At 43.2% G+C, this 19,494-nt stretch overlaps 1 protein-coding gene across 1 annotated transcript in view; it reads right to left on the minus strand.

The window, feature by feature from the left end:
* Window positions 1-5,773: 5,773 nt before the first annotated feature.
* ren (renin) overlaps window positions 5,774-19,494 on the minus strand; it is a 39,977-nt gene continuing 26,256 nt past the window's right edge. Inside the window, exons 7-9 of the mRNA XM_068057733.1 lie at window positions 17,417-17,561; window positions 8,187-8,285; window positions 5,774-7,180 (exon numbers count right to left, since the gene is read on the minus strand). Coding sequence (XP_067913834.1) covers window positions 7,019-7,180; window positions 8,187-8,285; window positions 17,417-17,561 — 406 coding nt within the window. The 3' untranslated portion in view covers window positions 5,774-7,018. The remainder of the gene's footprint in view (window positions 7,181-8,186; window positions 8,286-17,416; window positions 17,562-19,494) is intronic.

Raw genomic sequence — 19,494 nt, forward strand, 5'->3', positions numbered from 1 at the left:
TATTTTAAATTAAAAATTGTGGTGTAGTGTTTTGTTTTTATTTTAAAAGTTGGTTTTGAAACTGTGAAAAGGCATTGCACAATTTTCGAAGAGATAAGCTTCAGCCTTGAAGGCTTGGAAATGTCTGGCAGAAATCCAAGCTGAAGTTTTTAAATGCTTTGCTTTAATTGGACCAAAGTTTAAAATCCACTATTGCTTCTTACAGTTTAAAGACATAACTTACTGACTGCAAGGATAAATAAAGGAGATATTGAAAAGATTTTAAAATTAGTTTTGAAACAATTGGAGTTTAATCTAAAATGCTGTCTTCCCTGATAGAGATGTTTTGAAGTTTAAGGGGAAAATCAAATTTAGACAAACTAAAAAAAAAACATTCTAGGTGGTTTCTACGAATATAGAGAAATGTTGCTTTTGGGACGAAATCAACAGAACATTAACAAAACCAGTCACCCCAGCAACACTGTTATTTGAATTTGGGATAACTGAGATGCAAAGGTCCAGTAGTAATTTAGCTTTAAGGAACTAAAATGTCATCTAAGATAAAGAACAAAGAAATAGACGCAGGATAAAAGGAAAAGGGAATTGTAGCTCTGTGTCATTAGCACATTAGGCCAAGGGAGTGGGTGCATAGTGCATAGCAGTCATGAGGAAAGATAAATGATCAAACAAGGTCGGCAGTAAATAATGTGGGTTGTTTTAACATTTTAGGGAACTGTCCTGAAAAGACATAGACAGGAGTCAGAGAAGGGTTAGGAGGAATTAAGTTGGAAGCACCACAGTAAATTAAAATACTGTCGGAAAAGATTAAAAAAAGGAAGAAAACTTATGCGTGCATAAATTTCTGTTTGTGTATTGCATTAGTGTCCTTGTCTGTCTGTGTCACTGAACTAATGGCTTATTAACCCTCAGTGGCCTGGTCCTGCATGATGTTCTAAAGTTTTGATAGCGGTATAAAATAGATGAAAAGCTGTTAAAGTACACACTTTGCTTTGGCTAGGGGAGAGAGAGAAAAGGATTCCTTTAAGGGGAACGATAGGTAATGATACTCGGCGCTGTCAATTTGATTATTCCCGTGAGTGAAAAACTCAAAGAGCACCCTTTCCTCTCCTGTGAGAGGCCGCTGTTTGAAGTTTGGCAGATTTAAATGAAGGACCAAGACCATTGACGCACTTTATTTCCTTTGTTTTCTTTCTTTCATCTTAAGTTGTTAAGTTGAATGAGTGTTGCAGAAATTGTGTGGATAATGTATGTGTGTAAGTTTTAATGTGCTTTCTTCCCTAAAGGGTGGTTGTGCAAAAGGGTTGTCAGCACATTAAAAAAAAATCACGATGAGGAATATGAGTTGGATCAAAAGGAAGGTGTAAACATACTAAATGTTTAAGTTATACGATTCGAATTGAGATTTCTGTCCATGAATCACAACCTGACTGTATTTTGATAAACGTGCAAATTTTAATCCAGATATAAATTCACGCATGTGAGAATAGTGTAATTTTTAATGTTGGATACTGCTAATTGGGACATTTCTTATTTGTCTGAAAAGTATGTGCTTAGACTATTCCATAGCTCATGGTTTGTTCTGTCTTTGCAGGTAAAGGGGTGGTGACATCATCACTAGTCCATCTGAGAACGTTCGTCCCACCCTCTTTCAGACGAGCAGAATATTAACCCTTTCCGCTTGCAGTTTAAGCTAACCATACAACTTTAAAAATGTATTGCAACAAGACTACTGAAAGCTTCAGGAATTTGATCAGATATCTACAATGAATTGAAGATGATGAATTAAATTAAATTAAATTGAGTTGGTATTCTAACCTGAAATTTAAAGAGATTCTCGGAAAACAATAAAACCGCGCACACTGTCTCGGTGGTTTCTGCTTGGACAACAGTAAATATTGGACTAAATATGAAAACAACATCTCTGTGTATCAGCTCAGAGGTTTGGTACAGGTATATCCTGAACAGACAGATTGACAAGGAAAAAACTTAAAGTGATGGGATTGGTATTTTATTTTCCAATGGTCTCAAGTCAAACTTCACAAAACACATTCTGTTTTTGCCAACAGGAGGGCCAGCAGCAGATCTCTTAATTATTTTGTTTCAGGTAAACCACGAGAGCAATGGCAGCCCAGTGGGGAGCAGCAAAGGTGATCAACCGCCTAGTAACCACGGCAACATGGGAGGCGCCTACCGTAAATAACCACAGAAGCACTTGCCTGCATCCAGGACAGTACGTGCAACTACCGAAAGGAGGGAGCACCTCGAGGGCGTCCAACACTGGAGTGAACATCACTGCAGGATGGACTAATCTGCCTCCATTTGTTTGAGAACTCAAAGGGAAGGGCCTGTGACGTTGGCTCAGGACTTGGTAGATAACGTTGTTTCAGATATTGAAGATATAAGATTTGGTATGCCCCCCCCACTCCCCAACCCCCGCGATACATACATCAGGCTGTGAAAAGATTAGGCCTTATTAATTTACATGAGAAAAGACAGGAACTGGTAGTTACATGACCTATAATGGGGTTGGGGGAGGGGGGGGGGGAAGTGGAGGATACATTCAAGTTCCTGATGATTGCACCTCAAGAACATGCAAATGGTACTTATTTGGGGGTTATAAATTCATATGCCTGGGGGTAGTGGGGGATGAGTTAGTGTATCAAGTAGGATCCCAGGGGTATATAACTCAAGGTTTAAATGGTTCCCTTTTGATGACAACATGAGAATGTAGTACTGAGTTGCAGCATTTCATCATCTGCTCTTGTAATATTCTGAGACCCATCAGTAATGACTCTGACATAGTGGTATCGGTCAGCCCTCTCGAGAAAGCCTTTAAGGCAGTGCAGACGTCCCCTACACAGTGGTGCTTTGGCAGACAGGACAAGGTTCTTATACGGAGGATTGGAGTGTGACAATAACCACACTTTCTGCTTACATATCACTGACTCCTTTATGATGGGGGATTTCCACCTTGCAGACAGGGCCCTCACGAGTTATGTATTCAGCCCCTGGTGGGAGGGATCATTAGAGATTGATGACGTCCGGGAAGAATAGCCCGGGAAGTGGTGCAAAGGGCCCTAACCACCACAAGGAGATTTATGGAGCAAAGCCATCAAGCAATCATGAGGGGAAGGGTACCGGTGAACCTGGCCAAAGGAGTGGCTAGGAGATTGGAGAACTCAGCCAGCAATAGAGCCAAGATGGCAAGAATGCAGTAAAACTGGTGGGAAGTAGGAAGGATCACTGCAGCTGTTGCGTCCATTGTGGTCCTGGTAGTCTGTCTCTGTATTTGTTTCTACCAAAGGTGGATGATATCCCAAGCGGTGCAGATGGTAATGCTGGCCAACAAAGGGTACACCAGTATCCCCTGCAGTTGGAGCCCCTCTCCCAGGGAATATGAAACATGTGAATATGTATGAAGATTGCACTATGTAGCAGGATTATGTGTTCCAGGCCCAGCCCAGATCAATAGGACTTTGATGAGGCTGTAAGAGAATGGTAGACCAGGAGATCAAAAGCCCACTGAACCCCAGTAGGATCCCTGAATCAACTGATGGGTGGAGAATATCAGGAATGTCCTGCCTGGGTCAGGTGGTGTGCCTGACCAGGGATCCAAAAGGATGGACTGAAGTGGGACCAGTAGGACAATATTAGTAGATTATTTAGTATTACGATACCTTAACTCCTAGAAGGAAGATGGAAGCACTGTAGTTGTGGGGAACCAGGGCATGATGGGATGTGTGGCAATAGTTATGGGAAGCTGTACAACTTAGAGGTCTAATTCCCTTTACATCAGTGTAAACATGTTGTCCTTGAGATAAGACTGCAACAGCAGGAGGCACAGGACATTATAAACTGTGAAAACACCAGGCCTCAGGAATGGGGAGGAGACAACAGGGGGGAAGATTAGTGAGACAATACATTTCAGTTTATTGATCAAGCTGCAGCTTTAGAATGTGTCGGAGTGGGGGGCCGTAGTGTGGACAAATGAGTAATGGTTATTGTATTCTATAAATTTGTTCTACAGACTCTTTTTCATTTTGAAGCCTCTGGATGTTTCACCAGGCACTTCTCCCTTGCACCGATGTTTGAATAAACCTTTATTTACTTTAATCCCGTGGACTCGAGACCAGTTATTTTCCCCATAACAATCCTGAAGTTTGTAAATATCCTCACCATGATCTATTACTTTTCCAAGTTTGGTATCGTATGCAAACCTTATAATGCTGCTCCCTACACCTGAGTCTAGGTCGTTTATAAAAACTGAAAAAAGTAATGGACCCAAAACTGACCCTTGGGAAACACCACTGCAAACCACCTCCCCGTCTGGAAAACATCCATCCACCACCACCCTTTGCTTCCTGTCACTGAGCCAATTTTGTACCCATAATTTCCCCGTAATTCCATGGGCTTCCATCTTTTAATAAGCCTTCTGTGTGGCACTTTGTCAAGTGCCTTCCGAAAGTCCATGGCTGGAATTTTACCACCCAACAGGAGCAGGCTGGTGGTGGGAGGTGTCATAAAATTGAGTGGGAGGTGGGGGGAGGGGGTGCCATTCCCGATACCTTCCCACCCCCCCACTGCAATTTTATGAGGGGCGTTAGAGGCGAAAAATGGCCCACCCGCCCCAGGCCAATCAAGGCCCTTAAGTGGCCAATTAACTGCCACTTAAGGGCCTCCTCCCACCGCCTCTGGTAATTTATCAGCAGCGGGCCGGCGGCTAAGGCCCCCAAGAGGCTACCAAGCAAAACCTGGTGGCCTCCTTGCGAGCTGGGGGGCCCTCCTTATCTGGCACCCTTTTCCCCCTGGAGGGCCCCCCCACAGACCAACAGTCCCCACTACACAACACTAACACCCCACCCCACCAACCCCAATGGCCTCGCCAGTGCCTGGCTGATTGTCTCCAGTGAGGCCCAAGAGACTTACCTTATTTCCGGGCCAGTTTCCCTCTTGCTGCTGTGGCTGGGTGCAGTCCCAGCAGTGGCCACTGCTCCCGTGGCACTGCTGAGACTGAGAGCTGCCAGCCTGCTGATTGGCCAGCAGCTCTTGGAGGAGGGACTTCCTGCCTCTAAGGGGCAGAAGTCCCGCCCAAGGTCAATTAAGAGCCTGGGCCAGATAAAATCCTGCGTGACTCCCTGGTCTGGTGGAGGCGGTCTCCTCCCTGACTTTTTGGCCAGCGCGTGAGGTCTCCTGGCCAATGTAAAATTCCGGCCCTTATATACATTTGCGGCACTACCTCATCAATCTTCTCTGTTATCTTATCAAAGAATTCAATCAAGTTAATTAACCACGATTTGCCATTCACAAATCTATGCTGGCTCCCTTTAATGAACCTGTGTCTTCCCAAATGAAAGTTTATTTTGTCCCTGATAATGGTTTCCAGTAACTTCCCCACCACTGATGTTAGGCTGACTAGCCTGCAGTTTTCTGGTTTTACCCTCTCCCCTTTCTTAAATAGTGTAATAATATTAGCAACCCTCCAGTTCTCCGGCAGTGCTCCTGTATCCAACAAAGATTGAAAGATTGTGACCAATCCCTCTGCTTTCTCTACCATTGCTTCTTTCGACAACTTAGGATGCATTCCATCTGCACCAGGTGACTTATCAACTTTCATCTTTTTAGTACGTCTTCTCTATCAATTACAATCCTATCTATAACATCCCTTTCTTCTTTGAGTGTAACTTTCACATCATTCACAGCCTTTGTGAAGACAGAAATGGATAAAGTTGTGTTCCCCAGCACCAGGCTAAAATGCGCAGAAAGAGAATAGATCTTGTATTCAAGTTGGCAAGGTTGTTAATTTAATAAAAGTACAGGTTTGTGCACTGTTGATATTTTATCATTTGATAACACTGGCTAGCAAATTTAGCCATTACTTTATTAGATCGTGCCAAGGATGTCCAAGGAGAGATCGCGATAACTTGTACAATATTATTCTCATTTTAATTTGTTGAATCTAAGATTGGTCCACAAGTATGACTGGATGCTTTCCTTAGCAAAGGTGTTGAGGCAAAGATGACTTGCTCATCTAAAAGGGAGGTGGGTGCGTGCTTGGTCGAGATTGAAACTGCTACTAAAGGAACTAAATTAATAAAGGGCTCTGCCACCATGGTGTAGGGTGGGCTTAATGGGCAATCTGGTCATTTTTTGCCCGTCAATATTGCATGTTTGCATGAATGGGTACACACTGAGGTAATGGGATACAATAGTTGCTGTGGCAGAGAAATGGGAGGAAATGTCTGGGGAAAATAGGCCCAGTTTAAGCAGGAGAAATATGAGGATGGATGAATATTCAATACCTGTGTTTGAATGGAGTATTTATAGAACCTGCCCTTTGAAGGTTTTTACTATTTTGAAAGGAATTGATAGGACAGAGAGAAACCTTGACGGCTGGTGAGGGAAGTTAAGACAAGAGCACATAACTGTAAAATCAGAGCAAGGCCGTTCAGGAGAGAAGTTTGGAAACACACCTTCATACAAAGGGTGGTAGAAGTGTGGAACTGTCTCCCACAAAAGGCAGTAGGTACTGGATCAATTAATATTCTTAAATCTGAGGTTGTAATTTTTTGCTAGCCAAGGATATTATAGGAAGCCAAGGCAGGTAAATGGGATTAGAATTCAGATCAGCCATGAGCTCATTAAATGGGGGAAACAGGCTTGAGCAGCAGAATGGCCTACTCCTGTTCCTGTTCATAAGACAATTTCAATGTCTTATGTTCCTATGAAGACTAAATGAATGGAAAAGAATGAGAATATAGACTGTGTATGGCATCTGGAAGGAGTTGAATGACTTTTCCTTTCCCATTCCTGCTTCAGTGTTCTAATTTGACAATTCTAGACCTAACATTGAGTGTCAATAACACTGACAACAAGATGCCTGACATAAAAGCTGCTAACCTGGTCGGATGGAGCCAAAATTGAAAAGGAAACTCTGTGCTGGCTAGGGGTGTCATAACAGGGCAGTGAGCCATATTTTTCAAATGAAAGCCTAACTCAAGCGGTCCGATGCACCTCTGGTTCAAACTACTGTGGCAAAACCTATTCTGTTGTTCTTGTAATCAAATTTGGTGTAGTATCGACCAATAAAGTTGGCGCCCAGGATCCAGAGAGGGCCAGCAGGTGGGGGGATATCAAGACCAGTGAAAGTAACTGTGCAGACGTCTTCCCCAAACTGCGATGCCTGTAAACAGTGAGAAAGAGAGATTAACCCCTACGTCTCCCAGAACTGAAACACTCAAACAGTTGGATTTTGTACTTATTGTTCTTATATCTTTAACTGCACCAGAAACTGTTTACAAAATGTGTACAACTTCCCGATTGTCTGTCAATCTCCACCTCAAAGGCAGAGCTTAGGATATTCCCATGTTTAGCAGGAAACTGCTAAATATAACAAATTCTTAAACTCATGTTAAATCATGGTGACAGAAAAATACCCAAGTCTTTCACCAACATCAATGGATCAGAAATTTACACTCCTCTACACTTTAGAGAAGCAGAGTTTTAGGGCTAATTTGATTGAGGTTTTTAAGATAATGAAGGAAAGAGATTGTGCTCCAGTTTGTTCCAATCAAATAGATTAGGGAGGACCAGGGGTCATATATTTCAGGTTGCACAAGGCCAGATCTAGCTTAGATGTCAGGGGGTGGTTCTTTTACCAGAGAATAATGGATCTTTCGAAGAAGCTGCCATCTTGTGCTGTGGACAGTGATTCACTGAATTCCTTCAAGTGAGAGCTGCACCTGTTTCTGGTTGGGGTGAACATCGCCTCTTACAAAAAGTGGGTACTTCAGGGAATTCAGCGCTAGAGTGACCTCCTGGGGATCAGTTTCAATCACCTAGATGGATGGGAAAGGCATTTTCCAGATCGTTTATTCCCCCACATTGGCCTGGGTTTTTAAGCTGATTTTTTGCCTCTCCCAGGGGATCACTTGGTTTTGGGTGGGGTGGGGAGTGTATACATTGTGATACATCGGTATTGCAATTGTGTGGGATAGGCTGGATGAACCAGAAGGTCTTTTCCTGCTCCTCATTGTCTGTATGCTTGTATGAACACAATACAGGACCCATCGTCATTCATAGAATGACCAAAACTCAAACACGGGATTCCCCCACCAGCATCATTGAAACAGTCACGCACATGCACACACATTCTTTCTCCCTTTCCCCACACCATAATTAGAACTCACCTTCATAATGTAGTCTTCACCCCTTAATAGATAGTCCCTTCCTCCCAGGTTGAAAGAAATGTGAGGCAAGAGATGAATTTGGTCACAGTTCACGATGTACTGCATGTCAAAAGGAAAAGGAGGGAGATGAGAAGGTAGGAATAAGAAAAAGCCAATCAGGCCATCCAATTCTCCCAATTATTTAGATCAGTGTAGAGGACATATCTGGGCCATTTTGATCTTCCTCCTGGATTGACACCAGTCCTACTCTCCATCAATTAAGAAATTGGTACACGTCCTATTTGAGTGCTGCAACATACCCGCCATTTTACTACAACGGGTGGAAGTCTGTTCTACAAATTAACAACTGTTAAATCTGATTAAGTGTTTATTATTCAAGTTGATCAAGGGTCCCTTGATTACAACCGTGTCCCTACGTTCTCTCCTGGTTTAATACAAAAATACTTTTGCAAGATCTCTCCCATCAATTCCCTTCACACCCTAGAAACCGCAATGTTGTTGCTCCTTTTACAATAAGTACAGAGTCAGATCCATCTGCCTTCGTAGCTCATTGTTTTAAGGCTCAAACCACTTTCAGTGCCTCTTAAGCTGCTTTCATTTTGGTTCCATGCTACTGTAGCCTCCAACGCATGTGCCTTTGTGGAGCCAGCAGCATGTCAAAGTAAACTTGGTGAATTGGCTGGAGGTGGCCACCATAAATCCACCTGCTGTGTGAGTAGCACTGGCATTGCCATTCTGTCAGGACACCAAAACGAAAGCACTTTTTAGATGGCGGGTCAGACAGAAATTTCATTGATACTGTAAACAGAAAATACTGCAAATACTCAGAAGGTCAGGCAGCATTCGTGGAGAGAGAAACAGAATTAACATTTCAGGCCATTGTCCTTCGGTCAGAACTGGATGAAGTTAGAGATGTAACAGGTTTGAAGCAAATACAGGGACAGGGAAAGGGGGCAATAGGGAGGAATTAGACTTAGTATCTCATTCGTCATTTAATCTCGTCTGCTTTCCACCCTATTACAGACCTTCCCTTTTGTTCTTTCATCCTCTCTCCCCCACTGTATTTCTAGCATTTTCCCTTTTATTTTCAGATTTCCAACATCCGCAATATTTAGCTTTGGTAAAACTTCCATTGATACTTCACTCTACAGCAATTAGAGTGGTGTCTTCCACATTCCCACTGTAATGAAATTGAACTGTAAATTAGATTTTTTTTTTCCTTCGACAGTGGTGAGAATGTGGAACTCGCTACCTCATTGGAGTAATTGAGGCAAATACTTTCATAAAGTTTACAGCACAGAAACAGGCCATTCGGCCCAACTGGTGTATGCCAGTGTTTATGTTCCACTTGACTCATCCTACCCCTCTTCATCTAAACTTTTCAGCATAATGTTCTATTCATTTCTCCCTCATGTATTTACTAGCTTTCCCTTGAATTCATAATCGAGGGGAGATGGTAACGTACTGGTTATGTCATAATTGGGGGGAGATGGTAATATAGTGGTTATGTCACTGTACTAGTAATCCAACAGCCCAGGCTAATGACAGGGGATTCAAATTCCACCACGCAAATTGTTGGAATTTAAATTCAATTAATAAAAAAATCTGGAATTGAAAGCTAGTCTCAGTAATGGTGCCATGAAACTATCATCGATTGTCATAAAAACCCATCTGGTTCACTAATGTCCAATAGGGAAGGAAATCTGCCATCCTTACCTGGTCTGGCCTACATGTGACTCCAGACCCACTCTTAACTGCCCTCTGAAATGGCCTAGCAGGCCACTCAGTTCAAGGGCAGTTAGGGATGGGCAACATGGCATTCACATTCCATAAAAAGAATTTTTTAAAAATATGCTATTCTCCTCAACTATTCCATGTGGTAGCATTTAGCACAGATCCATTTAAGGCAAAGCACAGGTCAAGGATCGAACCAAGGATCGATCATTCTATGATCGAATGAACTGTTGGGGGATCATAGCAATGGTTCTTGATAAGCTCTGCAATGAAAATAGTGTGACGTCACACTAGGAGAACAAAACGTTCAAATGTACAAATTCTCTTGTTTAAAAGGCCTTGAGGACTAATAAATGTGTTTCTGCCCTGGGAAATAAACATATGGCCTCTTTTATTATTTTAGGAATAGCTTCAATTACAGTTCAGTTAACCAGGCCTTCTGCTTGGAACTATTCTGACTTCTGGCAGTAACTATGGTGATGGACTTTGGATGACAGAGAGGCATGGGAAATGTGCTACAGAAATACAGCATCTGCGGGGGAAAGCAAAAAAAAATCAATAGACACCTGAAACGAAGGTTACAATCTCCATTTCCAAGTCAGGCCTTACAGGAGAACAGCCAGAATTAATATAATATGGCTGGGTTTAAAGACACTCTTCAGCCAGACTCTTAGGATCAGAATAGGTCCACTTGAACCTCAAACTTGTTCCTTCCGTTAGATTGTACAATTTGTCCCACCCTGCACTTTTCCAATTTTTTTAGTCGTCTACTGTAGCCAGAAGTAATGATGCCAACTCTGGGTGGACTGATTTTTGGAAGTTTTATCACATGACCTCCTCCCTTCAACTGTCCCGCCCCCACACTCTCTCCCCATTGGTCACCCAGTATGTCCATTATCACAGTTCCCCGCCTTCCCGCAGTCAATTGGAGAGTGAACATACTCTTCATCACCTGATTGATAGTCAAGAATCACAAATTATTGTAACAAATGTGTTGATATATATATATTTTAATGCCCCTATGATTTTTTTCTCCTGGGTTGCTCTCACACCAGTCTGGAATCTTTAATTCCTGGAGAGACTCCAAGACAATCCTATGGGATTGGCAATCCTAGTGACAAGTAAAACTTCAAAAAGGAGGCAGCACAGAGAAATTTTTCCCATCTCCTTTGGTCAATGTTTAACTTATTGGGGAAAGTCACTTTCAAAGACAGCCATGTACTTACAGAGTTGGAAATGTTTTGTTAAGTAAACGGCCCAGTTTTTAATGCACTTGGTCTTACATGCAGGAGGGTGGAAACAACGGCCAAGATAGATGACTACATCCAACCTAATGAAAAAAACACCTCCTATTAACCCCCACCCCCCCCCCGCCCCCCCTGTTGAATGACAGTTTGAACTCAGATTTACCAATCATATGTTTCTGCTTTAATGCAAGAGGGTTAGAACAAAATCAATGTAATTTTTTTTTTTAGCGTTGTATATGTGCAAACCTCTGGATGTGCACACGCCCATATGTACATGCAGAATTCTTATTTTGGAGCTGTTTGCCTACCTCAACAAAAGATCTCAAATGCGCGTCTGTGCCAGCATCAAACACTCCCAGGGCAGCTACAGCATTGGTTAGATACAGTGGAACACTTTCTCTACACTGTCACATTCATGGAGGAACATTTCATTATTTATTGCTAAGTCCTATACGTATTCTCTGTACCGGTATCCTCTATTTATAGTGAAATTGTAAAGAAGGGAAATTGTCCCCAGTTTAATACTATAATAAATTCTGGAAGCAGCAAGACTGTATTGATAAATGTGAGCTAAAGTGCCACAGTACAACACCTACATTACAACAGTGAGGTCAAAAGCACTTCATTGATGCCCTGAGGTGGTAAAAGGCAATATATAAATGCAGGTCTTTTGGCTTTTTTTTCAGTATGAGAGCAGGAAATCTTCATTGGATCAAAATGGGAGTGGGGGCATTTTCATTGGCTCTTCCCCGCCTTTTTTCTGGACACCACGCACTACGAAAGGTGGGAGAACAACAAAAGCTGAACAACAATCTAGCACTCACAAACATTCAAAAATTAACGGCAGGGTTTTCTGAATAGTGGCCTTCTTTAAATTGCGCCACTTGTAACCGTAAGCTGTTTTGGTGTTAGCCATGGCTCAGTTGGGAGCACCCTTACCTCTGAATGACAAGGTTGTGGGTTTAGATCCCTCTCCAGAGATTTGAGCACAGAAGTCCAGGCTTATACTCCAGTGCAGTACTGAGGGAGTGCTGCACTGTTAGGGCGGCACAGTGGCGCAGTGGTTAGCACCGCAGCCTCACAGCTCCAGCGACCCGGGTTCAATTCTGGGTACTGCCTGTGTGGAATTTGCAAGTTCTCCCTGTGTCTGCGTGGGTTTTCTCCGGGTGCTCCGGTTTCCTCCCACAAGTCAAAAAGACTTGCAGGTTGATAGGTAAATTGGCCATTATAAATTGCCCCTAGTATAGGTAGGTGGTAGGGAAATATAGGGACAGGTGGGGATGTGGTAGGAATATGGGATTAGTGTAGGATTAGTATAAATGGGTGGTTGATGGTCGGTACAGACTCGGTGGGCCGAAGGGCCTGTTTCAGTGCTGTATCTCTAAACTAAAACTAAACTAAACTAGAGGTGCTGTCTTTCAGATGAGATGTTAAACCTCATCTCTGACTGCCCTCTCAGTTCGACCTAAAAGATCCCATGGCACTATTTCAAAGAGTGGGTGAGTTCTCCCTGGTGTCCTGGTCAATATTTATCCCTGAATCAACATCATAAAAAACAAAGTGTCTGATCATTATCACATTGTTGCTTGTAGGAGTTTGCTGTGTGCAAATTGGCTGCTGCGTTTCTTACATTACAATAGTGACTACACCAAAAAAAAAGTACTTCACCAGCTATAAAGCACTTTGGGACGTTCTAGAGTCATGAAAGCACCATAGGAATGCAAGTCTTCCTTTGTCCTTTCTTGAATCATGCATTCAATTGCCTCCTGTTTGCTTCTAGAAACTGGGACTTATGATAACACTCTACACTATTTAGCCCTGAGTGATTGTATCCACCAATGGCATTTATCCCAGATGAGCAGAGGCCACAATTGTGAATTGTGAAACAGAAAATGAACACAACACAGTTTTGAAAGAGGGATGACCAGAAAAATACTCTGATGTCTTGGACAGTGTTAGAGGAAGTTTAGATATTGTTTGATTTCCAGAGTTACTCTACCAACTACCAAAATGAACTGTTACGTGATCATAGCAACGCAATGAGTTAATTTCCAATTGCATTAAGTGAAATATATTAATGTATCTCTATTTCCTGTAACAAATAATGTTGTCCGATACATTAGCCGCTAGTCCCATCTGGCTAACTGGGAATCCAGATATGGAGAATTGCATTCTTGATTAGTAAATAAAATGAGTTATAGGCACTGCCAATAGTCTCAAAACTCACATTTGCCCGGCATACGCATGTATTTAAGTGTTTTTTGATCATGGTATTTTTCAAGATTCTGAAGGAAGAAAAAAAATCAGCCTTTTTCCCAAGGATTTTAACGTTGCTTCCATCTTTTGTGCTGCTATTCTCTCAGTGTCATCATTCACTGGGCTGTGAGTTCTGCACTTTTTTTATTGTCTTTGCTGACAAAGACAATATTTACCTGTATTGTCTGCAAGGGGGTTTCCAGCATGTACTGGAGTGTCAGCCTAGATCATGTTTCTCAATTCTCTGAACAGCGAGGCAACCATTGTTAGGCAAGAGGATTTCCTTTTAGGTATACTTCTGAATTTATCTTTGGCCTCCTTATCTCGAGATAAGGTTCAATAAAACAAACAAGTGATTTTATTTTGACAGAACACCTGAGGATGAGGTCAGGGCCTGGGTGATGTATTCATTTAATCACAATGTTGTAATTCTGATGATTACTCATCCAACACAATGGATTATCTCTGGGCTGGCAATGAGTATCGTGTCCTGCAGCACATGATATCACTGCCATGCAACTTGTTATCTAATTAGCAAGCAGCTGATCTGGGTGCGGTACAGTTTTTTCCCCTCAAAGTAGACGGTTCCGCTGTAAATCTATTCCTCAGAGGGGTCCTCGTTGCTTTTTTGGTGATTTGAATCATAGGATCATACAACACAGAAGGAGGCCATTCAGTCCAGTTTGCCTGTGCCAGCTCTTTGAAAGAGATATCCTATTATCACATTCCCTTGCTCTTTCCCCATAGCCCTGCAAATTGTTCCTTTGAGGTAATGCATTCCAGAGCACTACAACTTGCTGCGTAAAGTCCTGGGGAAAATTGATGTGCAGAGAGATTTGGGTGTTCAGGTCCATTGTTCCCTGAAGGTGGCAACGCAGGTCAATAGAGTGGTCAAGAAGGCATACGGCATGCTTTCCTTCATCGGACGGGGTATTGAGTACAAAAGTTGGCAGGTCATGTTACAGTTGTATAAGACTTTGGTTCGGCCACATTTGGAATACTGCGTGCAGTTCTGGTCGCCACATTACCAAAAGGATGTGGATGCTTTGGAGAGGGTGCAGAGGAGGTTCACCAGGATGTTGCCTGGTATGGAGGGCGCTAGCTATGAAGAGAGGTTGAGTAGATTAGGATTATTTTCATTAGAAAGACGGAGGTTGAGGGGGGACCTGATTGAGGTGTACAAAATCATGAGAGGTATAGACAGGGTGGATAGCAAGAAGCTTTTTCCCAGAGTGGGGGTTTCAATTACAAGGGGACATGAGTTCAAAGTGAAAGGGGAAAAGTTTAGGGGGGATATGCGTGGAAAGTTCTTTACGCAGAGGGTGGTGGGTGCATGGAATGCATTGCCAGCGGAGGTGGAAGACACGGGCACGATAGCGTCTTTTAAGATGTATCTAGACTGATACATGAATGGGCAGGAAGTAAAGAGATACAGACCCTTAGATAATAGGCGACAGGTTTAGATAGAGGATTTGGATCGGCGTAGGCTTGGAGGGTCGAAGGGCCTGTTCCTGTGCTGTAATTTTCTTTGTTCTTTGTTATTTGTTCTAAAAAAATTCTCCTGATCTCCTCTCTTTGGATTATCCTGAGGTTGTGAAGGGTGCTGTATAAATGCAAGTTCTTTCTTTCTGTTTACCCTGCAATCTTAGAGTCATAGAGTCGTACAGCATAGAAACAGGCCCTTCGGCCCATCTTCTCTGACTCTATGTCCCAGCTCACTGTTCTGACTCTGGCCTGCTCTGTACACCTCCCTCCCACACTACTGGAGCTGTTGCCTATGTGCCCTGGAATTCTTTTCTTATGCTACCTTTCCCCACCATCAGAGGTCTGCTGCAAACATATTTCTGACTGCGCTTTCGGTTCCAACGCGCTTTACAGCCAATGAAGTACTTTTGAAGTGTAGTCACTGTTGTAATGTTGAAATCATGGCAGCCTATCTGTGCACAGCAAGCTTCCACAAACGACAATGTGATAATAACCAAATGATCTGTTTTAGTGATGATGATTGACAGATGAATATTGGCTCTAGGGCTCCCCTGCTCTTCTCTCAAATAGTGCTATGAGTTCTTTTTACATCTGAGAGGGCAGACAAGGCCTCGGTTTAACATCTCATTGAAAGACACCACCTCCAACAGCACAATGCTCCCTTAGTACTGCACTGGAGTGTTGGCCTAGATTTTGTATGGGAGGAGCAAGTGAATGGAGGATTTTGAAAGTGAGGACAAGGACCGTACACTGAGGGACAGGGAGCCAAATGGGACTCGTTGCAAACTGGTTCTGTTTGTTGGATCAACTCAGTCTGATTACTATTCATTTCCTGATTTGCTTAGTACAGTACAATCCCAGTATTGTGTCAGGTGTAGATGGACACCAAATGGCTCTTGAGCCAATGTAAGTCGATACGTCTATTTGGGTTACTTGGCTCATTTGGAGTCACTCATGCCCCATGGGTCAGGTTTAAGCTCCATTTGAGCACATCATTTAGTCTGACACCTCAATGCAGTACTGTGTAGTGGGGGAGGGTGCTGCATTGCTGGAGGCACCATCCTTCAAATGAGATGTTAAACTCATCCAAAAAGAGGCACAGTTCTGGTGGAGCAGGTAAGCTGTTGAAGATCGCATGGCACTTTCTGTCGAACAGTGGCAACTTCTCCCAGTGCTGAGGACAACTGTCTGGGAAAATAGGTTAGCAGTGACCCAACTGAAAACAAATGGGAGCCTACCTACAAAACATGGATCGGGAGTGGGGGGGGGGGGGGGAGGTGCCTGGGACGTACAGAAGACCCCCAGGCAGACCACTTGTTGTTTAAGTCCCACCCGGTGATGCCGTACATGTAGAGCAGCCTAACCAGTTGTCTTTAAAAGAACTGCTGGGGTTCCCTCTGTTCTTCCTGGCCCTGCACAAATTAACTGAGAGTCCTTCCCTGCCTCTCTGTCAGTATCTGCACTCCACCCCCATCTTCCCCCTTTAATCTGTCCCTGCTGCCTTGGCTCCATAAGAGAGCAATCATCAGATTTCTCAACTGCCCACTCCTGGCCCAAATCCATGAGCTGCCTGTCCGTGCTGTCCCCCAAACCCCATCAAATTAAAATGAGGCTCAACCATGGAAATGGGCATTGGGCGGATTTTCCATTCTCCACAGCAACTTCCCACCCAACATCCACCTACCAGGAAAATCGGCCGCAATAAGTGAAAGCAAAGAACAGGCCACTGTTTTGAAAATCTGGCTTTGGTGCCAGAAGTTACTGGGCTCCATCACTCAAAGACCAGAACATTTGCTTCAACTCTACCACTAACCTGGGGGAGTGGTAAGTGAAGACACAGTACATGGCTCTACTGGGCAGAAGGAACATATTCATAATGATGTGTCTGTATGCAAACTTTGCTGGTGGAAACTAAGAGCATGTTCTTGTCTGTATGGGGAGAGGGTGGTGGTGTTGTCAGGGAGATGGATTAGATCATGTTCTCGACAAGCGTGAACAGCTTAAAACAATTCAAGTCATTCAGTGTTTTACACAGCTTCCTTTGTTTATGGTCTGGATTTGGCACAGAATTTATATAGCGCCTTTCATGACCCCAAGATGTCTCAAAGATTGTCTTTACAGCCAATTAAGTACTTTTGAAGTGTAGTCACTATTGTAATGTAGGAAACACAGTAGCCAATTTGGGCACAGCAAGATCCCACATACAGCAATGTGATAATGACTAGCTAGTCCGTTTTTTAATGCTATTGGTTGAGGGATAAATATTGGCCAGGATATCGGAGAGAACTTGTCCAACGGAGAGGGCAGATGGAGACTCAGTTTTATGTCTCATCTAAAAGGCAGCACCTCTGACAGTGCAGCAGTCCCTCAGCACTGCAGGGAGTAATAACATAGACTTTAGGCAGAAGTTGCTGGAGTGGGTCTTTAACTCACAACCTTCTAACTCGGAGACAAGCATGCTACCCACTGAGCCACAGTAATGACACTGACACCAACTCCAACTCTTACCTCTCCCTCTGCCAGGGCCGTGGCTCCAATAGCGCTCACTAGTGAGGAAACTGCTGCGGCTGGTCCAGTGATGTAGGAGGAGCCTGTATCAACAATGGCTGCACATCCTTTACCACAGAACAGTAACTCCCCACTTACAGAAATTCTGAAGGAGGAAAAAGAACAAGAATTATTTGAAGGAAACTTTTCTTCTCCTCAAAAGTGATGAAAAAACACCTGCAATTTTTAAAATTATTATTTGCAAGAGATTGCAGCTCAGGGGAAAGAAGCCCTGACTATTACAATGAGGGGGTGGGGCATGCAGCGATGGCCAGTGTAGGTCTGTACAGTCAAGGCATTTCTCAGATTACAGTGTCAGCCATGCCTCAGTTGGTAGCACTCTTACCTCTGAGTTTGAAGGATATGGCTTCAACTCTCACTTCAGCTCAAAAACTTAGGTTGATACTCCAAGTGCAGAGGACTTGTGTTCCTATATAGTGCTTTTCAGGTCTTCCTAAAGCACTTTACAGCCAATGAAATGCTTTTGAAGTGTAGTCACTGTTATAAAGTAGGAAATGCGGCAGCCAATTTGCACACAGCAAGCTCCCACAAACAGCAACGTGATAATGACCAGATAATCCATTTTTGTGATATTGATTGAGGAATAAATACTGGCCAGGACATTGGGGCTAACTCCCCTTCTCTTCTGCAGAATAGTGCCATGGCATCTCTTACATCCACCTGAGAGGGTGGACAGGAGCTAGGACTAACATCTCATCAAAAAGATGGCACCTCCAACAGTGCAGCACTGAAGAGTCAGCCTAGATATTTGCACTTAAGTCTCAGGAGTGGGACTTAAACACACAACCGTCTGTTGGAACACTAAAAGTGCATCCAACTGAGCCACAGCTGACACACAAGCATCACATAGGAACACAGGAATATAGGAGCAGGAGCAGGCCATTCAGCCCATCGAACCTGCCCCACCATTCAATAAGATCATGGCTGATCATCCACTTCGATTTCTTTTTCCCACACTATCCTCATATCCCCTTATGTCATTTGTATTTTGAAATCTGTCAATCACTGCTATAAACATACTCAATGACTGAGCTTCCACAGCCCTCTGGGGTAGAGAATTCCAAAGATTCACAACCCTCTGAGTAAAGAAATTTCTCCTCATCTCTGTCCTAAGTGGCTTCCCCCTTATTAAAATTGTGTTCCCTAGTTCTAAACTCCCCAACCAGGGGAAACATCTTAGCTGCATCTACCTGTCTATCCCTTTAAGTATTTTGTAAGTTTCAATGAGATCACCTCTCATTCTTCGAAACTCTAGAGAATACAGGCCCAGTTTCCCCAATCTCTCTTCACAGGATAGTCCCGCCATCCCTGGAACAAGTCTGGTGAACCTTCATTGCACTCCCTCTATCGCAATGATATCCTTCCTAAGGTAAGGGGACCAAACCTTCACACAGTACTCCAGGTGTGGTCTAACCAAGGTTCTATACAATTGAATCTAGACTTCACTGCTCCTGTACTCAAATCCTCTTGCGATAAAGGCTAACATACAATTAGCCTTCTTAATTGATTGCTGCACCTGCATCTTAGCTTTCAGTGATTTATTGACAAGCAGAGCCAGCTCCCTTTGTACATCCACACCTTCTAATCTTTTATCATTTAAGAAATACTCTGCACACCTCACATTTTTCCACATTATATTCCATCTGCCACGTTCTTGTCCATTCACCACATCTGTCCAAATCCCCTTGAACCTGCTTTGCATCTTCCTCACAACACACATTCCCACCTCATTTTATGTCATCCGCGAACTTGGAAATACTACATTTGGTCCCCACATCCAAATCATTGATATATATTGTGAACATCTGGGGCCCAAGCACTGATCCCTGCGATACCCTACTAGTCACAGCCTGCCAATGCAAGAATGACCCATTTATTCCTACTTTCTGCTTTCTGCCTGTTAACCAATCCTTAATCCATGCCAGTATATTACCTCCTATCCCATGTGCTTTAATTTTGCTAACCAATCTCCTGTGGGGGATTTTATCAAAAGCCTTCTGAAAATCCAAGTATACCAC

The sequence above is a fragment of the Heterodontus francisci genome, chromosome 25 (genome assembly GCF_036365525.1).
Source record: "Heterodontus francisci isolate sHetFra1 chromosome 25, sHetFra1.hap1, whole genome shotgun sequence".
NCBI lineage: Eukaryota > Metazoa > Chordata > Chondrichthyes > Heterodontiformes > Heterodontidae > Heterodontus > Heterodontus francisci.